The sequence below is a fragment of the Coenobita brevimanus genome, chromosome 43 (genome assembly GCF_032717465.1).
Source record: "Coenobita brevimanus isolate Jiangsu-jjx chromosome 43, ASM3271746v2, whole genome shotgun sequence".
Classification (NCBI taxonomy): Eukaryota; Metazoa; Arthropoda; class Malacostraca; order Decapoda; family Coenobitidae; genus Coenobita; species Coenobita brevimanus.
This window is the reverse complement of record NC_136996.1, coordinates 2,145,001-2,159,314: the sequence shown is the minus strand read 5'-3', so window position 1 is coordinate 2,159,314 and position 14,314 is coordinate 2,145,001. Positions and strand designations below refer to the sequence as shown.

The following is a 14,314-nucleotide window of genomic DNA, read 5'->3' as shown; positions in this document are numbered from 1 at the left end:
ACACCACATCATACCCCACCCCACCCCATCAATACCTTGTCCCATCACCACAGCCCACTATACTCATCCTCATCACATTCCATCACACCCCACCCCTCCAAGACCATATCCCATCACCCCACACCACCACACCACATCGTATATCCCGCTCCATTTCACCCCACCCCTCCTCTCCCCACCATCATCCCCACACCCCATCAAAATTCCTCATCGCCCCATCTCCCCGATATAACTCTTCTCTAAATAAGCCTTTCATGCAAATTTATTCCCCTAAGTTCGTCACAGGTATATTAAGGTGTCCATTTTTCCCCTAGGTGTCCCTTTTTCCCCCCTGTTTTTCCCCCGGTCGAGGTATATATATTTTTTTCTCAGTGGTAGCATCTGGGATTGGAGGAGGACTGCGGAGGAAGTGATGTAAGTTAGTGATCAGAAAAAGAAGGAAGAAAGGAAGAAAAAAAGGAGGGAAGGAAAAGAAATTAAGAGAGAATAAAGGAAGGAGGAAGCAAGGAATAAAGAAAGCAAGGAAGAAAGAAAAAAGGAGGAAGGAAAGAAGGAAGAAAGAAAAAAAAGGCAGGAAAAGCTACTGTATGAGCAGATTTAGGAGGTGGGAAAAATTTGAGACAGGGAAAGGAGGGAAGAGAAAAGGCATAAAGAGATAAGAGTATGGCAAAGATAGAAAAGGAGGAGAGAGAGAGAGAGAGGGAATAAGTGATAAGAGAAAGAGGTGAAGAAAGGCTGAAGGGAGAGCATAAGGAGAGACGGATGACAAGCAGTGTGAGAGAAAGAGGGAGAAGAAATTGAGAAAACACTTTAGATATAAGAGAGAGAGAGAGAGAGAGAGGTTTCTAGGTGCCTGTCTTCTCTCTTGACCTCCAGTGTGTTGTCTTGATTTGATGACCTGGATTGAGTAGTAAGAGAGAGAGAGAGAGAGAGAGGGAGGGAGGAAAAGAAGGCATGAGGGGGATGGAGGGAGGGAGGGAGAAGACTGGAGAGAAGAGGGAGAGAGAAATGAGGCGGAGGGAAAGAGGAGCGATGGGAGAGAGGAAGGAAATGTGTGATGGAGGAAAGAAGGGAGACACACTGAGGTGGAGGGAAGGAAAGTTGGAGAGAAAGAATGAGGGGAAAAAGGGAAGAAGTCAGGATTTAAAGAGGGAGGAAAGAACGAGAGAGAGAGAGAGAGAGAGAGATGAATGAAGAGACAGAAGGAGGATGAAGGATGGAGGAAAGGAGGGAAAAATGAAATGGAGAGAAAAGGGGAGGACGGGAAAAGCAGACTTTAGGAGAGAGAGAGAGAGAGAGAAGGGGAGGTTGCATATAATATCATCCCTCCAAATTAAAGCCGAAGAATTACGAAACACTTACGTAATATTCTGAAACATTTATTGAGTTCTGAAGTTGGCATTTCGGGATTTCAAATGTTATCGTTCAGCGTTTCTTTTTGTATCGTTCAGTCCCTTTTTGTATCGTTCAGTGGAGCATTATTAATTTCCGGAACTGTACATGCATTAGGTACGATGTTGTAGGAAAAGCTGCTTACATCTCTGAAATAGTTCCCTCGTTAATTGAAATAAGGATATGCCGTATCAGTTTCTCGTAGGTGATTTATTCTTACGCCTATCATTCGTGTTATCAGTGCTTACTCTGTCGATATTAAAAGCTGAATAAATAACATGAAATGTATTGTTAAGGTGTAATAAACAAGATAAGTCAGTAAGGAAGGTGTGCAACGAATCTTCCTGTTAATTAGCATACAGGTGTTACTTACCTTGTGTGAGATCCCCTTTATATTCTCCCCAGTGCAGCATCTGTCACGAGCTCCTTCCTTCCTTTCTTTCTTTCTTTCTTTCTTTCTTTTTTTCTTTCTTTCTTTCTTTCTTTCTTTCTTCCTTCTTTCCTTCCTTCCTTTCTTCCTTCCATCCTTCCTTCCGTCATCATCATCATCATCATTTTTTTAAAATCAGTGTTTGCTGGCTTGTGTTTTATTTGTTCATTTTGTGTGTCTGTGGTGGAGAGAGAGAGAGAGAGAGAGTGAGTCATTTTCATTCTGTGATTGTTCTATGTCCATATTATTGGGATCATAAAATTTAATGTGTGTGTGTGTGTGTGTGTGTGTGTGTGTGTGTGTGTGTGTGAGAGAGAGAGAGAGAGAGAGAGAGAGAGAGAGGAAGTAATTAACACAAGAGATTACTTTGCACACCTTTATTAAATCTTTCGACAGGTACAAAGTGTGAGACAGTACATCGATTTTTCAGACCAGGGCGAATACAAACACACACACATACGTACACGAAGGACGCACACACACGCACATACACACACACGAAGGACGCACACACACACAAACGCATACGAACACAAATGAATTATCACTCATTTGTCTCACACACACACACACACACACACACACACACTCCCACCCAGCCCCACACGCACGCACGCACTTTGTCTCCCTCTCTCAAACACACACACACAACGATTATATTCTACAGAGCACACCAAGGCGACTCTCAGAACAAAATATATAGAGTAAATGCTAGCTCGTATTGCGGACACAGTTATATAAATTCCCGGGAACCTAAGCCTAAAAATATATATAATTATGTATATATTTTCCATCTGAATTTTTAGATCTGGTGGCTGTTTTTTTTTTTTCCATTATTTTTTTGGGGGTTAAACGTATCATTTATTTTAACGTTGTGTTTTTCTGTTTTCTTTCCTGTTTTTCTTTTTAAATTTTCCTATATGTGTAGATTTGAAGACGGGTGTTTGTGTTTGATTCGATGTTTCCCTGGAGACAGTAAAGTGTTTGGAAATTCAGAGGACTTCAGCAGTATGGGCGATGTTGGGGTACGGTTAGGAAGCTTGCTAACACCTCCTCCTTACCGATTTATTTCTGATTACTCCGTTACTGGATTCTTGTGTGGTTAGGATGCATACTAACACCTCTTCCTTACCGATTTATTTCAGACTCTGCTCCGTTACTGTATTCGTATTTGGTTAGGAAGCTTACTAACACCTCTTCCTTACCGATTTATTTCTGACTCTGCTTCGTTATCGTATTCTTGTGTGTTATTCAATCAGTCTCGATATTGAAAAGACATAAGAAGCAAACCAGAGGATATTAATAAGCATTTTGGAAGATAAATCGGTCAATAAGAGGTGTTAGGGAACCTCCTTACCCGACGAGAATACGTGCCCATACTCACGTCGGGTAAGGAGGCTCCCTAACACCGTTTCCTAAGCGATTTATTTTGTTTATTACACCTTGCCGTCATCTTCTGTTCTACTCACATCATTCCAACATCACCGTACTCTACATAAATAGCGAACAAAACGATATTAGCCAGCCGTACCCAAAAATAAATCGGTAAGGAAGAGGTGTTAGGGAGCTTTCTTAACCCAGGACTTCATTTTCCCGTAAAGTTGGTCCAAGAATAAACACGGCTGGTTATGTCTTCGGATTTTTTAGTTCCCGAGCGCAATACACGTAACTTGGGTAGACGAAGTAGCTCTCACCGGAAGCATGTACCCCTTCACCCCGATGACGGGCTTGGGATTGCGCTCCTGCCACCTCCAGACGGTTTTGTTTACTTTGAGAGGGATTTTTTTGCGAATGGAAGAGGTTCGTTAAGTTAAAGGTTCACATCTTTCACATCAAATTTCTTCACCTTTTTACGTCTCACATCATTTTTATTTTTCACATTTTTGCATCTCATTTTTTCACATTTTTTATATTTTTCACATTTTTCACTTTATTTGTCACATTTTCACATATTTCACCTCTTCAAATTTTTTCACATTTTGACGTCTCACATTTTTCACATTTTTTTGATTTTTCACACATTTCACTTCTCTCTCGTTTCACATTTTTCCCATTTTCACATCTTTCTTGCTAGGGGTCTTTTTTTTTTTTTTTAGAGATGAGTAAAATCGTCTGGTCGTGGCAAAAATGAAATCCACAGTTCGTCACCAGGTGTTGGGGATTAAGTGGGTTATTGTCGCAGTAGTGGCGGAGGAGAGACGCATCAGAAGCCAGCTATACCTAGGCGCTTTAACCTTCTTTGAAACTATAATACACACGCAGAACTGTACATTGAATATTTACACAGAAATGGCCCTAGGGAAAGAGACACGAATTCACTCACAGGTAAGATCATTTATTTTTTTCCCTTTCCCTCCGTCTCAAGTCACGCCACAGTCCCATCGAGACGGGTGCTGAGTCTTGCGGCCCTGCGTTCTTTGATAGTCATAGGGTGTTAGTGGTCAGGGGTCAGTTCTGGCACTCTTTTCCCAGGCAGCAGAGAGGTGTGGGTTAGCAGGCAGGGGGGAAGGGAGGTGGAACACTGGGGAGGACAGGTCACAGGGCCGCTTGGTTTCTCTAGGTGTCAACTCCTTCACCATGATGATTTTTTAGTTTATTCTTGCTACTTCCAGACGATTTGATCAGCTTCAGAGAGCACTTGAGTTGTAATGGGTTTAAGGAAGGCTGTATAGATATCCTCATGTTTAAAAACTTTCTCCTGAGCTTAATATAATCGTCTGGAAGTAAGAAAACGAAACTGAAAAACAGGTCCCCGGATTTGAGGTGTTGATGTTCCTTGCCAGTGACTGTGAATGGGAAGGAGGTACAGCAGGGCACTTAGCCTCTGGTCCACTTGGCTGTTGGTAAGAAAATGGCTTGAGTGTCGTGTCGTGTCTAACAGGTAACAGTCCACGGCCTGGCCCTCTACGCTAGTGTATCTTGAGCTGACCATCCTTTCTGGGGAGGTATGAAGGCAGGACAGGAGTTTGGGCAGCTCAAGCACAGGCCAGAGTCAGTGCTAGGACCAGGAGAGCCACAGTTGGAGTAAGGACAGCAGCGCCATTGATATTGTTTGTCATGATCTCCTCCTCATCAGCTGTGGTGCTGAGGGAGTCACTCTTGGGTTTGTGTGGCCCAACCATGGACACCCGGGGTGGATTTGGCGTGGTTGTAGTGGTGGTGGAAGTGGTTGTGGTGGTTGTGGTAGTGGTGGACTTGTAGAGAACAGTGATCTGCTGTGGGATGTCGAGCTGAGTGTTGTTGTGTATGAAGTAGGGTGGGGAATACTGTGCCCGCAGCATCACCAGCCGTTGGTCCATGTGCAGTCCCTCCACCACCCGTGATGTCTGACTTCCATCGCCGTACACTGCCGTCAGCGTGCCGGTGTATGGTGCCTCTGTCTTCCGCACAGTGCCAATCAGCTTGACGTGGACGCCAGTGCCAGGTGGGAGGTCGTACTCTAGAAGCTGGTGGTGAATGCTGTCAAACTCATTCTGGATGCCCCACTGCAGGTCTCGCTCCTCTACGGCAGGTGGTGGCGACACCACATGCGCCGGCAGCCCCGAGTATGTGCCCTTGATGCTGCCCCAGTATGCCAGCTGCCGTACAGTGACCTCACGTGCCTCCACCACGTGCTGGCGTGAGGGCCCAGGATTAAGGAGTCTTGCCTGTGCCAGCTCCATGTCCTCACGCTCCATGGAGGTGCGGGATGCGTCCAGTGCTACAGCTCTTAGGTCGTAGCGCACTGGCTCATCTTCCACCAGCACCTTGGCAGCATCCACCTTCTCCACTTTGGCCCCGGACACCAGGTGGGCACGCCGCTCCTGGGGCTTGAGAAACCCTGCCTCAGGGAAGCCATCCTTACCCTGACGCATGGCCAGGTACCGATTGGCCTGTGATGCCACTGCGTTGTGCGGTGGCGCCATGTACCGATCCCAGTCTTCATACCGCACCCGCGCTGATCCATTGACAGACACTAGCACATCAAAGCTGTCCTCGATGTGCAACACGTTACCGAGGAAAGGCACGATGCAGGTGCCGCTGTGCATTGCCCCGGCTAGCCAAGTACTGTGCTGCTGTGCACGACACCACACTGTGGCAGGGTCATCCTCAACCACCTGCACAGCATGGGGGAAGGAGCCTTTGTGACCAGGCACCCACGCCAGCGTTGACGACGTCACCATAGAGCCACCACCTCGTCGGATCTTGGCCATGTCTATGCTGGCCACTGCACAACTCACCGCTGCAGCCGCCACAACCACCACCCTGCAATGAAAACAATCCGTCATATATCACATGCCAGCAGGATGTATTGAAAAATTTTTCTAAGCCTAAATTGTATAAAAGATTGCTTGCATATACATTCCCCTTCACTCATGCACCCACCAAACACTTCACCATCAGATTAAACAAGTGCCTCGCGACCCTATCGGACCGCTCAGCACTTTCCCAAATGAGAGCCGTTTCTGAACAGCTCTTCACTTTGCTCGAAACAACGGCTTATACGTTGGTGCAGTGCTTCACATGTGCTTCTGCTGAAACTCCACGGAAATGTCCCGTCGCATTTCGCGCGTAATGTAACACGAATGGGGACAGTTCTTAGTGGCCAAAACACCCCTTTAGAAAACTTCAGTCGACATGAAACGGCCGCATCTGTGGCCCAGTTTCAATCATTATGCAAAATTTCGTTGAAATCCTTTTCCCAGTTTTGGTTGCTACACACACACACACACACACACACACACACACACACACACACACACACACACACACACACACACACACACACACACACACACACACACACACACACACACACCATGAATGAATATTTTCGAGGAGGGCATAATAGTCCGTGATTACGAAAGAATGAGGCAAGATACAAATAATAGCGATGATGTGGAGGGAGCAGAGCAAAAACAGTGAATCAGTATGGTGATAGAGAGTGGGAGGCCATGGGGGGGCGAGCGAGTGAGGGTGGGAACAAAGAAGCCTTATTTTGGCTATCAAGAGCTGTGGCACCTTTTCCTCACCAGTTTCTCTCTGGATATGACACTTTGACGTTCTCCTGTATATCATTTATGTAAAGTATGTTGATATTAAAGAGATAAATTGCATAAAGGAGAATAGCAAGGTGTAATAGTCAAGATATAATCACTGAAGGCTTACCAGAAATCTAAGTTAATCAGGCCAAAGCACATTCTTCTTAACTCTTCCATAGCCCGATTTCTCTCCCTATGCTGAAGAAAACCGTGTGTAGGTAATAATGCTGAAATGAAAAATACATCATCCCTCTGAACTGGTTAATTAGATACGAGGGATTATTTAGGTGAGTCAGGATTCCGAGGGTTTAAGGGGTAAGTGAGTGAGTGTGTGGCCCACTCACTGGACATGCTGTTGATTATATAGGTCTCTCTCTTTGTTTTGTTTTTTTCTTTTTCTTTCTGTTTCTGCTTTCTGGACCCTGGCTCACCTCATCCATAGGTGGAAAAAGAGGTCGGGATGATGATGATGATGATGATGATGATGATGATGATGATGATGATGATGGTGAAGAAGAAGGAAAACAAACTGACTAGAAGAGGACTGCACTTGCGAGGGGTCAGGTCTAGGTCAGGTGTCATGGCTTTCCCTCCGTCACAACACACGCCTTGTCAACTCGTCCTTCCACTCCCACTTCGATCCACTCTAACCCCTCTTTCATCCAGCCCCACTCCACTCCACTCCACTTCACTAATACCACTCCACTCCACTAATACCACTCCACTCCACTAATACCACTCCACTCCACTCCACTAATACCACTCCACTCCACTAATACCATTCCCCCTCATTCCTTAACTTTCCTCCTAAAACACCTACAGCCTGGCTCACCCTGTCACCGATTTAAATGGACTGCCTTCCCAACACCACAGTTCATCTCCCCAGCACTCTCACCCCTCTTCACCCCCTCACCCCACCCCATCACACTCCTATCCTTCTTCTCCTGTAGAGCTCATCTGCGTATCCCCACCCCATAATTTAGCCACACCACTACTCACGCGACTATCCTCTCCCCACTCCCACTCACATCGTAATCCTCTCTCCCACTCATTCAGTCCAGCTACCCCTCCACCTCCAGCTACTCCTCCTCCCCCACCCACCTCTCATAACTCAAGTATCTACTCACTCTCATAACTACTTCAACGCCCCATTCATACAGACCTCACTCTCCCCCCCCCCTTTAAATTCTGCGCCTCCCCCTCCCCCCACCTCCTAACCCTTCTCTCATAGTTATACTCCCCCATACTCTCCCCATTCCTACTCCTGTTAAATCTCTCCTCTCCCTCAGCCCCACCTCCAGCCACCCCTCCTCCTCCTCCTCCTCCCAACCCCCACCTGTCAAAACTACCCCACCATTCACATGTCTTTGCTCCCCCCTCTCCCTCCTTATGCTTCCCTTATCACCTACCTCCCCTAAACCATTTTTATCTCTCCACCCAACCCTTCCTCTCTTCCACCCCAACCCATTCCTTCCACTCTCCCCACCCCCACACCTCCCATAACTACACCCCATCACCCTCACAGCTATACACCCAACCAGTTTTCGACGGAACCTTTTACACCTTCTGTTCTGTTTTTTTTTTTTTTATCTCTTGTTCCTTTGCCTGCCAGCTTTGATATTGCCAGTTTTGGTAGAATGCAAAGCCCACATTCATTCCTTCACCCCTACCTACAACCCCTCCCCCGCCTCAACTCTACCCTGCCTCCCTCCAACCTCCATCCAACCTCTCGTTTCTCCCCATCACCCACCCCACCCTTCCTGTCCCCCACCCCAACTCAGCCTTCGGTCTCTCCATACCCCACCCAGCCCCTCCTCTCTCCCATACACCACCCCCGTCCAACCCCTCCTGTCTTCCACACACCACCCCCATCCAACCTCTCCTCTCTTCCACACACCACCCACAGCTAACCCCTCCTGTCTCCCTCACCCCACTCCCATTCAACTCCGACTCAACCCTTCCTCTTTCCAAACCCCACCCCACTCGTCCTCCCTCCCATACACCACTCCCACCCACCCCTGCCTCTCTTCCCCACACCACTCCCAGCCAACCCCTCCTCTTCCTCCCACACCAGCTTGCACATACATCCTAAATTTCCCCCCCCCTTCCCTCCCTCCTCCCTGTGGTGTAGTTTCCTGCAACAAATCCCGGCTTTGTCACCCGTATCAACTTATTTGTCTAACTTTTGTAGCGGGGGACAGTTCAGTAATTGAGTGTGCGGGGGAGCGGTGTTGCGGGGCGGGGATGGCTGTGTGTGTGTGTGTGTGTGTGTGTGTGTGTGTGTGTGTGTGTGAGAGAGAGAGAGAGGGAGAGAGAGAGAGGGAGGGGGGATTTTGTATGTGTGTGTGTGTGAGAGAGAGAGGGGGGGGATTTTGTGTGTGTGTGTGTGTGTGTGTGTGTGTGTGTGTGTGTGTGTGAGAGAGAGAGAGAGAGAGAGATAAAGAGGGGGGAGGGAATTTTGTATATGTGTGTGTGTGTGTGTGTGTGTGCAAGGGAGGGGGGGAGGGGAGCGATTGTGGTTGTGGACTTTGATTTTATTTGGCTTGGCTGGAGATTTGGGACGATGGTTGTGTTTTGTGGTGGTTGTGGTAGTTGTGGTAGTTGCCTGAATGGTTGTGGTGGTTCATGGGAGTAGTGGTGTGGTTGGAAATGACTGTTATTGGTGTGGTTGTCAGTAGGGGTTAATGGACTGTGTGTTTTGTGGTGATTGTGGTGGTTGGTGTTGGCAGTGAGAAGTCGAGGTGATTGTTGGCAGTGTTGGTAGTTGTGGTGCTGGTGGTGGAAATTATGACACCGGTGATTTTTGTGGTGGAAGTGATAAATGCTGGTGATGTGGTGGTGTGTGATGTGTATGTTTGGTATTGATGGTGATGATGGTAGTTATGACGGTAGGAAGCTAAGGTGTGGGTAGTTTGTGGTGTTGGTAGTAGTGATGGTAACGAAAGTAAATGGTAGTTTTATTGTTGTATGTGGTAGTATTATGCAGACTTAGTCCTGTTGGCAGTACTAGTGATTGCAATGCTAGAATATAACTTGTTGATAATATAAGCGATTAAGTGGTAGTGATGATGATGGTGGTGGTGGTAGTTGTTATGATTGCTGGGAGAGATGGGAAGGCTCCATTATCTTATTTTGAATGTGGCTAATTGTGGTAGAGTGATAATGTATGTAATGTTTTGTGGTGGTGGTGGTGGTGTTGCTAGCGATGCCTGTAATGATTTTGGCGGTTTTGGTGGTGGTGGTGGTGGGCCGATAGTGGTAGCAGTGATAGTGGTAGGCTGATCATGTAGGTAATGTTTATAGTTATGGTAGTGCTGGTGCTTGTAGTAAAGATGCCACTATAATGATTTTTGCAGTGGTAGTGATGGTGGTGGTAGCAGACTCACCGCGCGAACCAGACACTTAAAATTGGATTACAGAGCCGCTCAGTGCTGGAGGGAGGGACCAGGTGTGTTATCCCGCCTTTGATGGGGGGAGGAGGTCCGAGGAGGAAGGAGAGATAAAAATGATAAGATAAGAGGGAGGGAGGGAAAGATTTGGGAGTCATGGCAGGGAGATGAGATAAAAGATAGTGACCCTTGATTAGATAAGAGGAAGGGAGGGAAAGGTTGGGGATAAGAGGGAGGGAGGGAGGGAAAGATTGGGGATTAGAGGGAGAGAAAGATTGGGGATAAGAGGGAGGGAGGGAAAGATTGGGGATAAGAGGGAGGGAGGGAAAGATTAGGAATAAGAGGGTGGGAGGGAGGGAAAGATTGGGGATAAGAGGGAGGGAGGGAGGGAAAGATTGGGGAGCCAGGGCAGGGAGATAAGGTAAAATGTAGTGACCTTTGATAAGATAAGAGGGAGAGAGTGAAAATTGGGAGTCACATGAGGAGATAAAAACAGATGGATTTAAAGATGTGATTTATGTAGAAGATTTAAATGTATTCAGTTACCCCTCAGCTTGATTTTATGTTTACAGATATTATGTAAATGAGAGAAAATGAGGTTGGTTGTTCCTCCTTAAAGCACGAGAGAGAGAGAGAGAGAGAGAGAGAGAGAGAGAGAGAGAGAGAGAGAGAGTAAAAGTGAGGTAAAGATGATAAGCAAGATAAGAGATAAGGAATTAATGGGGGGGGGGGTTGAGTAAAAGTGCTCTCCCTGGCGTTGAAATAAGAGGCACTGAATAATAGATAAGGGGTTTATGCAGAGAGAGAGAGAGAGAGAGAGAGAGAGAGAGAGAGAGAGAGACGATAAAATACTGCCCCAGCGATAGATTAAAAGATGCTGAATAATAGATAGAAGAAAGTTGTCATAATCTGTCCTATTTTTGCGATTAAGAAGAGGATGTGGCAGGAAATTAGTTACATATGATTTAGAAAGTTTTATTTATTTTTTTATTTGTTTTATTTTCGGTGTATCTGTAGTAGCAACCCTGTCCGTCTGGCTCCCACTATTGATTTTCGGACGGGAGGTGTTTTACTTCCGTAGAATTTTGCGAAGCCACACGTTGTTATACCAGGCAGCACACCATACCATTCCACCCTCCCACACCACACATTGTACCACCTTATCACACCACACAAAATCATCCTTCCATACCACGCCACTCACTGTATCACCCTATTACACCACACCACAGCACACAAAATCACCTCTCCACACCACACCACACCACACCACACCACACCGCACCGCACCGCACAAAATCACCCTCCCACACCACTCACTCCCACACCACTCACTGTACCACCCTACCACACCACACCACACAAACTCACCCTCCCACACCACACCACACAGCACAAAATCACCCTCCCACACCACTCACTGTACCACCCTACCACACCACACCACACAAACTCACCCTCCCACACCACACCACACCACAGCAAGAGTACCACCCTAAGGGCCCTGAAGTTTCCGCATCTAGTTCTTATTTATTCTTTTGTTTTCACTTCAACATTCCTTCCAATTTCGTTCTTAGGTCTCAGAGAAGCTGAATAAAATCGTCTGGTGATTGGGGATTAAAGCGCAGGAGATAACACCGGTCTGAAGGGGTTAAATATCGCCATCTTCTCAGTACCAAAATTTTCTCAAAGTTGAATGAAGTTGCCCGAAGTCAAGAATAAATTTTGTAATACGTCGTTGGGTTGAAGGGAAAGGATAATCACGAAGAAGAGGTCATCGGATTGAAGTAGTAGTAGTAGCAGTTGTTGTTGTTGGTGGTGTGTGTATCTGCCTGCCTGTCTGTCTATCTGTCTATCTGTTTATCTATCAGAATAACATACATAAATAGGCGTTCATCTTTATCCCTAGCCTCGACATTTGGATGGCTGTGCGAAGAGAGAGAGAGAGAGAGAGAGAGAGACATTGCAGGTTGGCGGGGTGCAAAATGGCGGTGTTGCAAAAAAGGTGAGTGTAAGAGATGCATCATTGAGTTAGCGTGAAACAGATGCAGAGATTGGATTGAGAGAGAGAGAGAGGGGGGGGGGGGATAGTGTAGTACAGTATGTATGTGGTCTTCGCTCTGCTGTTTTCTAGTTAATTCCTATTGATTGTCCTTTGTAGTAGAGCTGTTTCACATAGTAACAGTCACTATTACACACACACACACACACACACACACACACACACACACTCTGTCTGTCTATCTCTGTCTTTGTCTGTCTGTCTGTCTGTCTCTCTCTCACACTCTCTCTCTCTCTCTCTCTCTCTCTCTCTCTCTCTCTCTCTCTCTCACCCTTCCCCAGCTCCTCCCCAGCACATTGAATGAAGCTTTGATAGGTAACGCGTCAGTAAAGCTTGGTGGGAGGGATACTACGCTCTCCCCGTGTGTGTGTGTGTGTGTGTGTGTGTGTGTGTGTGTGTGTGTGTGTTTATACGTCTGTCTGAGTGTAGGTGTAAAGTTAACGTATGTGTCTGCTATCAGCCAGTTGACTCGTGTGTGTGTGTGTGTGTGTGTGTGTGTGTGTGTGTGTGTGTGTGTGTGTGTAAAGTTTGTGTGTACGTGTGTGTATCTCCGGCATTCCCTAAGGCCAGTATGGAATTGATTGTGTTGCAGAGAGAGAGAGAGAGAGAGAGAGAGGAAGGGGGGTGGGGGGAGAGAGAGGAAAACTGGGAAGCGAGAAAGGAGGGTAATAGGAGAGGGAGGTGGGGGTGTTTGTGGTAGGGGGTGTGAGGGGAAAGATGTGAAGGGAGGAAGAGGGATGTGAGCCGGAGAGTAAGGGGAGTGGAGGGAGAGAGGAGAGAAAGAGGGAGAGACGAATAGAGGGAGAGGAGAGAAGCGTAGGGGAGAGGGAGAGAGCGGAGATAAAGAGAAATTGAGAGAGAGAGAGAGAGAGAGGAGGGGAAAGATGTAAGAGGTGACCAAAGGAGAGTAAAACGATAAAAGGGTGGTGCAAGGATTACGTAGAGAGAGTATGAAAGGAATTCTGAGAGAGGGGGAGAGAGAGAGAGAGAGAGAGAGAGAGAATTACAAGTGTTGAGCGGTGCCTTTTTATTGACATTGTTATTAATATCCGGCACGTGGTGTTCGTCATGGTGATATTATATGCCACTGGGGAGAGGGGGAGAAAGGAGGGGAGAGGGGGAGAAAGAAGGGGAGGGAGGTGGAGAGAGGGGGAGAGATGAAGGGAGGGGAGGAAGGAAAAAAATGTCTAGATTATAAAAGTGATAGAGAGAGGGATGAGGGGGGGAGGAAGGGGAGAAGGACAGTTGGAGAGGGGAGGAGAGTTAGAGAGAATATAGCAGTGAGAGGGAGGGGAAGGACGAGAGATAAAATAGGAGGGATGGAAAAGAGGAGAGGGAAGACTAAAGATGGGAGAGAGGGAAGGTAAAGGGATAAGAGAGAGAGAGAGAGTACGGTTCCGGCCCACCTGGCTACGTCCGGCCTCAACACCTATCATATAACACTCCTGCATACGGGAGGAGGGGGTGGAGCAAGGGGAGCTTACAGGCGGAAGGGGAAAGGAGGAAGGGACAAGGAAGGCGAGACAGGGAGTGAGGGGAGAGGGAGTAACCAGTGTGTAAGAGAAAAGGATAGAAAATCGGACGGCTCTCCCCCACCCACCACACCATTCGGTTAAACAGGCAGGAGAAAGATAGGGAAAAAACAAAAAAAACACCATGCTTGTTAGAAAGAAGAAGCATGGATGGGATGTTTGATTAGGAGGAGGTAGTTAAGTGGTTGACAGACTAAGGAGGGCTTCTGTAGTGAAAGATAGCAGCTGGGAAAAAGAAAAAAAAAAATAGAATAAGAAAAAGACGCCAGAGTACTGAAGAAATAAAGAAATATATTGTGATTGGAAAGAGAGATTGGAGATAAGGGAGTTGGTAAGATAGAAGAGGGAAATAGTACATAAGAGCGAGATAAGGCGAAGGTTGGCTATAGGGAAGGGAGGACAGGCAGAGGGACAGGGGTGGAGGATGAGATAGGGCTGGGCTGGGCTGGGTGGAAGCCTTTTACGGACTTCTGAGCTGTGGAGGAGGA

At 47.0% G+C, this 14,314-nt stretch overlaps 2 protein-coding genes across 2 annotated transcripts in view; one reads left to right on the top strand and one right to left on the bottom strand.

Annotated features, from left to right (window-relative positions):
• Miga (mitoguardin) overlaps positions 1-14,314 on the top strand; it is a 477,244-nt gene that overhangs the window by 131,886 nt on the left and 331,044 nt on the right. The gene's annotated exons all lie outside the window — the stretch shown is intronic.
• Positions 3,008-14,314, bottom strand: part of LOC145397810 (protein unzipped-like) — a 141,981-nt gene continuing 130,674 nt past the window's right edge. The window contains exon 2 of the mRNA XM_080270831.1: positions 3,008-6,067. Within this exon, the coding sequence (XP_080126957.1) occupies positions 4,798-6,067 (1,270 nt within the window). The 3' untranslated portion in view covers positions 3,008-4,797. The remainder of the gene's footprint in view (positions 6,068-14,314) is intronic.